An 8,210-nucleotide genomic window follows, 5' to 3' on the forward strand; every position below is an offset into this window, starting at 1 on the left:
AATTTTATTTCATCTAGTACCAATGTGTCAAGTAGCCTTGTGCTTGAAACATGTATGGGGTACCTGTAAAAAAATGTACTCGAATTTTGAGCGAAACTAGGGTAGTCATAGACGCTACCCGTTATCTCAGAATCGAGCAGCTTGACCCCCATTTTGTTCTGATTCACTTTAAGTGTAAGGGGTGGTAGTATTTATATCCGTGGCGTTTATGTCGGTTGATACGTTGCAGGTAGGAGTTTTAGCCACATACGTTACTATTGTCGTCTATGGGATTTGATTTGGTAGTATACACCCTGTTGGTATCAAACACTTAGACATCATCGGGGGAAATAAGTATGATCATTGTGTATTATCACCGTCTGCGAGTTGCATTAATGGACTGAAGAAAGGTTGACCAGAGTATCGGGTTGACTGATGGTCGTAGCCACTTGAGACATCCTACTAGATATATGTCGCACCTACTAGCCCGTCTGAGAGGATCCTCATGAAAAGGATAACGTCAACTTCTCTAAGTAAAAATCTATGCCCTTTTTCCATTTTAATTTGTTTCCCGTACGTAATACGAGACCTCGACATAGAAAAAAGTGGAATGATCAATATTATTGGCTCCTCTAACTTAAATTATGGGAAGCAATTTAAGATATAAAGTTAAAGTTTTTTTTTTTTTAACACCACCACTAGAACACATTGATTAATTAATCACCGAATATTCGATCTGAAATATTTGGTAATTCTGACATGCGGTCATCATAAAAAACACGCTACATTTTTTCCTAATGAGGCAAAGGATCTTTTATATGCTCTTTTCCACAGGCAGGAAAACACATAACACGGCTTTTGACCAGCTGTGGTGCACTGGTTGTAACGGAAGTAAAAAAAAACCTCAATCAGTTAAATGATCCACAGAGGTGGTTCGATCCTGCTATGTAAGCAAACCAGGCGAGCACTCAACCAACAGAGCTAAATCCCGCCCCTCTCGTGCTTACATGAGACCTCGGCATGAGAAAATAAAAAGGGAGTGAATAATATTATTAATAATATTGCTCCCCTACGTTATATTATTGATACCATACAAAGAAAGAAATATTTATTTAACCACGCACTCAACACTATTTATTTACAATTATATGGCGTCAGACATATGGTTAAGGACCATACGGATATTGACAGATGAAACCCGTTGTCGCCACTTCATGGGCTACTCTTTTCGATTAGCAGCAAGGGATCCTTTATATGCACCATCCCACAGGCAGGGTAGTACATACCACGGCCTTTGATATACCAGCTGTGGTACACTGGCTGGAGCGAAAAATTATACCATACAAATTCACATGTTAAGGGGAGCTAAAAGTCAATCTCCTTGAACTAGTCTGAGAGGATACTGCGGAGTGAGTGATATCTCCCCTTAAATGGCGAGGACTGCTCAAATCCATTTAAGGTTTAAGCACGCTGTCCTGGGCACCTATAACCGTCTGAGCTCTTCGACCGAGGCAGCAAGTTAATTGGTAGATGTCAGTCAGGGAGACGTCATTGCCACACCGTAACACTTCCCCGCTGAACCGTTCAATGCCACTCTTGGTGGGATCCCGGTACCATGATGAGAACCCACAGCATACCAACGTTGACTGTTGCCCATATCAATATCTGTAATTTTACTAACAACATTAGTAGTATCCTCTGTGTGTGCTCTTCATCGCCGAAGTGCAAGGGTTGCAACATTAGCATGGTTTGCCAAGGGAAGGAAGCAAGGAAATGTTTTATTTAACGGCGCACTCAACACATTTTATTTACGGTTATATGGCGTCAAACATATGGTTGAGGACCACACATATACTGAGAGAGGAAACCCGCTGTCGCCACTTCATGGGCTACTATTTTTCGAATAGCAGCAAGGGATCTTTTATATGGACTATCCCACAGACAGGATAGCACATACCACGGCCTTTGGTATACCAGTCGTGGAGCTCTGGCTGGAACGAGGGTTTGCTAAGGGAGTGACGGACAAAATAATACATTTTCTTACACACTTGTTGGAGAGAACACCATGCATTATTATTTTTATAACGTATGGGTTGTTAACACGTGTGTTAACAATTTCAAGACATACTACTGACTGCTCCTAGGTGATGACCAGGTCACCAGTGCCATGCAGCCAATGAAAAACAACACGGTGGAAATAGATTACACTGTGGCGTATAGTTAACCTGACAATGTCTGTGACACGTACGTTGGCTACAAGTGCAACGACTGTAAATAACTTTTAGTCGAAAAAGATGTTAAAATTGTCTTTAAAAGCTGGTTTTTTGAGGATATGTAAGAAATAGAATAATACATTCGTGTCCGTTAAATACCATTTATCTCACAACTCGTTGTATAAAAATGTATCAAACTCGCTTTCGCTCGATATATACATTTTAAAACAACTCGTTGTGAGATAAATTGTATCTGACAACAACTCATGTATTATTCTCTATGTTTTCTATATTAAACAAATAACAATGATAATAATGATAATAATGATAATAATAATAATAACAATAATGTTAGAAAAAATATATGTGATAATCAATAAACTATATTGATAGTTTGGTACTAAGTTGTTTTTGGTATAATTTTCTATTAAATTGTCCTGGTTGGTTTTGTTGTATTAATATTGGAATTCTGCATGGATGTTGATGTCCTATAATGCATTTACCTCTGTTTGACTCCCGATTTCGTGCCGGGGGTGTCGTTTAACACCCTTTCATCACAATTATTACCTCTCACTCGAGCCGACACTATAAAACTGATTTCCAGTTTTGACCTTAATTTTGCACTCAGTAAATAATATGACGACGAAATTGCTTTCACTGTCAAAGACCAGCATACATGTTTCAAGGTATTTCGAATTTCAAACGATATCGGTTGACATTTCCTACTCCAGGCAAATCGATAGGTCTGGGAATAAGCCTCTTACTTCAAAACATACGACCGACTCTCAATGGCTAGAAGAAGATTCTTACAAGAAAGACAAACATATCGCATGCATCCAATGCGACAGTTAATTGGTACGACATGTGTGTTATGACCTTTTTACATGTACGCAATGTTTGTCGCGGCGTGAGCGCGGGGCACGGGATCGATTTTGTGGTTATTACTATCAGGGTTTCCATACAGGCGGCGCAATCTTTGGTTCCCATGCATTCACCGTATCAAAAACCGCGCACATAAAACATCGGGCCTTTACTGATCGTAAAAGAAAGTTTTAAAAACGTGTTGTGTAACGACACCACATTGATTTATATCAACATCGGCAGTTGCATGTCAAAACGTTTTGTAATTCTGACAGTCTTAGAGAGGAAGCCCTCTACATTTCTTTTCTATGCATTTTCCCCATACGAGACTGAATATACCACGATATACCAATCGTGGTGCATTAGTTCGGAAAGACCCCCCACCCGCCGATAATGGGTCCATTGACTAGATTTGATCCTACGATGTAAGCACCCCAGGCTAGCAGTCTACCATGTTCGCAAGCCAAGGTACCATTCTGTATAGCATACTTCATTCCGTAAATACGCAATACAGTATACCATACGGAATGGTTCCTTGGATTGCGAAGACGGCGGTCTAGGTAGTACTAGACCAAAGAACCTCCGGTTGGGTTGAAGTTCGAGGTGCACCGAATTTTGGATATACTTACCTTCGTTTGACACCTAATAGCTGATCTCTATTTTAGTGCTGGGGTGTCGTTAAACATTCATTCATTCATTACAACTTTTGATAGAGCAGTTAATACAAGTACTGCCACTGGTGATAAATGAGAGTGTGTTTGTTGTAATAACAATTAGTTTCAACTGGGCAAAACACAGAAGTAGCAATTTTATTTCATCTAGTGAAACTGTCAAGTAGCCGTGTTCTTGAAACATGTATGAAAGTACTTAATTTTGCGCGAAACTAGGGGTGTTGTAAAAACATCTGGTTATACCGAAAATGAGCCATGAAAGGTACCATTTTCTTCAGATAATACTTTGAGATAGGGGTTGTAATACTGATATTTATGGCTCATAGTTTGGTTGATATATTGCATATAGTGTTTTAAACACAAACGTTAACATGGTCGCCTATGGGATTTAATTTGGTATAGTCAAACCTCTACCGACTTGGCTAGATCTGACCCTTAATTGTAAAATACAATAAACGAGTATCGGTGAGGTACATGATACATGAGTTTGTTGGAAAACCATAGATATTAATGAATATGTTACGGGTATGATTCAATTCTAATTAGGTGAAAACAGACAAATTATTTTATTTATTTGTATCACAGTGTCCTAGTAATTATGTGTGACACACCACCATCCCAAGTTGTTCCTACACGTGAGGGTTGATGGTCATGTATACATCTGTATGCAAGATATGGTCCGGACAAGGATTTGCCGTTATGTGCAGTAGACCGTGAAAAGTAGGTCACTGTGACCTAGTAATAGTACGCAACACACCACCATCCCAAGTTGTTCCTACATGTGAGGTTTGATGGTCCTCTGGGCATCTGCATGCAAGATATGGTCCGGACAAGAAAAAGTTAACAGACGGACGTACGGACAACGCCATACCATAATACAACCCATCATAGACGGGTGTATAAAAATCAATGAACGAATGTCTAGCGACATCTCAGCACAAACAATGGCTGTGAAACAAAAGTAAGTACATGAATATGATTTACATTAGAAATAAAAAAAATATATAATTATATATACAGTGTAAAGAGCTGTTAGAAACGTACAATAGAATACAACATAAAAATCAAAATGTTTTAAACGCTTTAAACATAATTCTGGGCAGAATTGATGATTTATGTAAAGAAACACTGAACACATTTTTTTTACACGATTATATGGTGTGGGATATAATATGGCCAAAGACCACACAGATAATAAAAGAAGAAACCCGCTCCCGCAACGACATGCGTTTATCTTTTCGATTACAGCAAGGAATATTTTACAAAAAAAATCCCAGACAGGATAGTACATACCATGGTCTTTATTATACCAGTTGTAATCTGGCCGGTAATACCCCCCCCCCCCCCCCCCCCTAAAAAAAAGAAGCACAATCCTCGGCTATCTGGGATGTGTATAGTGACTTATGCTAGTCTCAAACTATCGACAGTCACGACGGCGTCGACCAACACGACAATTGCGTTGTAATTTCGTTGTAATTTCGACCAATGACGGGTGCTCTCAGATTAACACCTAATCGGGTCGTAGGTGTTTGATACGAAGAGAATCGAGTTGTAAGAGTTCTCAGACAAGGAACTTGACAGTCGTGGAAGTAAAAGATCGGCGAGTTGGCCAACTTCGTCGTGACAGTTGGTAGTCTGATACTAGCATTACATAGTATATTTTAAACGAACTCCCACCCCACGCCCATTTTATAGAAAAATCGAATATTGGGTGTCAATAAAGAGTTTACGAACGGGTAAAAGGAAATACATCCTGTATGATGCTGTAGTGAATTAGAATCAATGAATGTTTAAATATATTCTCTTGGTTTTGGTTTTCATCAAAATTGTTTTGCGAAGAACTGTTAACCTAAATCAAAGGGACAGGCCACGTCTGGTATATCAAATGCCGTGGTATGTGCTATCCTGTCTTTAGGATGGCGCATATAAAAGATCCCTTACTACTAATGGTAAAATGTAGCGGGTTCTTCCCTAAGACTATTTGTCAAAATTACCAAATGTTTGACATCCAATAACCGATGATTAATACACAATGTGCTCTTCCTTTTGTTTTGTGTGTGTGTCGACAATTGATGGTTCAGTGGTAACCGTAGTGGGTGGCATCACGTGATCTCACATGATGGGGAAAAACTTTACCGATGAAATACTTGGGTATTAGTAGTAGCGTTTCAAAGAATGAAAATCCGTTTTATTTCCGGTTTTCATCTATCGGTAAAACTTCCCATAGCAACGGTGACCATCAGATTAATAGATCACCAAAACCTGACAAGCTTGCTGAAAAGGGTTTTAGAAAATGGAGAAGTTACGTTTGCGACAGATTGTAACACACAAAAGGCACATCAACATGATCGATTATCACATCCACTACAACGGATTGGTGAAAACGAAAACGAAACTTAGATTAGAACTTACGGGGTAGTAGAATTTCGTGTAAAATATTCACACACACAAACACACACACGAGTGCGCGCGCACATACACACACCGGCATGGTACTTCCCCGAACAATACGAAACAAAATGCACAATGTCTTTTGTAATTTAAATGTTCCCCTTTCTGACTAGCTGGATATTACCTGTTATTACTATGTCTTGACCTGTCCTGAAAACCCCGCACCTGCTTCAAACCCTATTGTGGTCCTGTTTAACTGCTGTACCCCTAGAAGCTTCCCTGGTTCAACCAGTGGCGTAGCAAGGGGGAGGGGCCACGCCACCACCCCCCAAAAAGAAACCTTTGTAAAAACCGTATTAAATTTTATAAAATCATATATACAGTGTGGGTTGCCCTCCAATATGTGTTTACCGCCCGATATAAAATCATGGGTACACCAGTGGGTCATAGTGTTTTAAAATATAAATACAAGCTTACCGCTCAATGCAAACTGTAACCAGTGTGAGAACGGACGAGTATAGGGCTCCAACGAGGACGGTCCTCTGTATCTTGCACATGACCAGCCCGAGAAGCCATCCCTGGTTCAACATGAACAGGACGATCTCCGGTATACCGAACACCATGATGAGCGAATCCGCCAGCGCCAGGTTCAGTATAAGCAAGTTCGTGACAGACTTCCTCATCTTTTTATCCTCGAGCACGATGTATATGACCATGAGGTTCCCTGCCACCCCAATCATACCCACCACGAAGAACAGCGTCGCGAAGAGGGCCACGTATTCGACAGACACAACCGGAAGGTGACTCCGAACATCCGAAGAGTCCGTCAAGTTGGAATAGTTCCGCTCCGTCGTTAAGTTCCAGTGAATGATATCCACGTACAATATTTCATTCACAACGTTGACAGATTGTTCGTTATCCATTCTCAGTTCTTCTTAGTTTTGTTTCGCTTTCTGGTTTACTCTGTGTTTACTTTATAACATCACTATAAATGTTAAAACGTATTGTGGACCAACTGCAACATTATTCGTGTCAGCAACTTACAAATGTACTAGGAAAAGACTAAAAACTAAAATAAAAATAAAATCTAATAATAATTATATAGTCCTGTATTATACCGATTGACAAAAAACAAAACAAACCATGTCTGCTTTACGTGCGTTACGGTACACATACTGTCTCCATATTCCGAAAGCACTTGAGCGTTTTAAGACACGCCCTTTCAACGACAGCCACTAACGAGTGTTGTTGTCAAATTTATAGAATTGCTGGCGTGTTTTGTAACAGTTGCCCGTCCTCCACTGACCGGTAGCAGTCTTCCGATCAAGGTATTTTATTACTGGATTTCCCGATATGTTAGACGGGCAAACCAGCTGAGTGAAAAGCCGCCCAGTTAATAGAGAGCCAATCACCGATATTTTGCCAACGATTCTTAAGGGATTCTCTTCAAGGAAAGAGATGTGCTGTTTTATTCAATTCATGTATTTCGATTGATGCTGAGTGGCTGTTGTCACACAGACACAGACGAACGAATGAATGAATGAATGTTTAACGACACCCCAGCACGAAAAATACATCGGCTATTGGGTGTCAAACTATGGTAATGCAAACAAATAAAATGATGATCAACATCAATATAAAAATTCAAGATTTAAATAAAAAACAGTGTAAAGAACTGTGCAAAAATACAAATATCACAGATAGATACTGACTTTTACTAAAAATTTCAATTTTATTTCGAAGAAAACAAGGGGATTTGTGCTGTATTGGCCATTTTCAAAGAGACTGTTACACCCCTGCACCACGGTGAGGTTACAGCACGCGCAGGGGACACAGACAAACACACACACACACACACACACACACACACACACACACACACACACACATACAATAATAATAATAAAACATAAAATAAAATAAATAAATAATGAGGGAAAAGAAAGGAGAGGGAAGGTGGGTTCTTTTAAGCTGCAGTCTAGATCGATCGTCCCAAGATTCTTGTATAGGTCATGGTAATAAATATTTAAACATTTAACGCGATGGTTTTTGACGCTCATGGAAGTATGTATCATATAATTATGTAGAACCGTTT

At 39.6% G+C, this 8,210-nt stretch overlaps 1 protein-coding gene across 1 annotated transcript in view; it reads right to left on the reverse strand.

The window, feature by feature from the left end:
• LOC121379743 (neuropeptide receptor 15-like) overlaps nt 1-7,038 on the reverse strand; it is a 68,964-nt gene extending 61,926 nt beyond the window's left edge. Inside the window, exon 1 of the mRNA XM_041508395.1 lies at nt 6,593-7,038. Within this exon, the coding sequence (XP_041364329.1) occupies nt 6,593-7,038 (446 nt within the window). The remainder of the gene's footprint in view (nt 1-6,592) is intronic.
• Between the last annotated feature and the right edge of the window lie 1,172 nt (nt 7,039-8,210).

The sequence above is a fragment of the Gigantopelta aegis genome, chromosome 2 (genome assembly GCF_016097555.1).
Source record: "Gigantopelta aegis isolate Gae_Host chromosome 2, Gae_host_genome, whole genome shotgun sequence".
NCBI classification, from domain to species: Eukaryota; Metazoa; Mollusca; class Gastropoda; order Neomphalida; family Peltospiridae; genus Gigantopelta; species Gigantopelta aegis.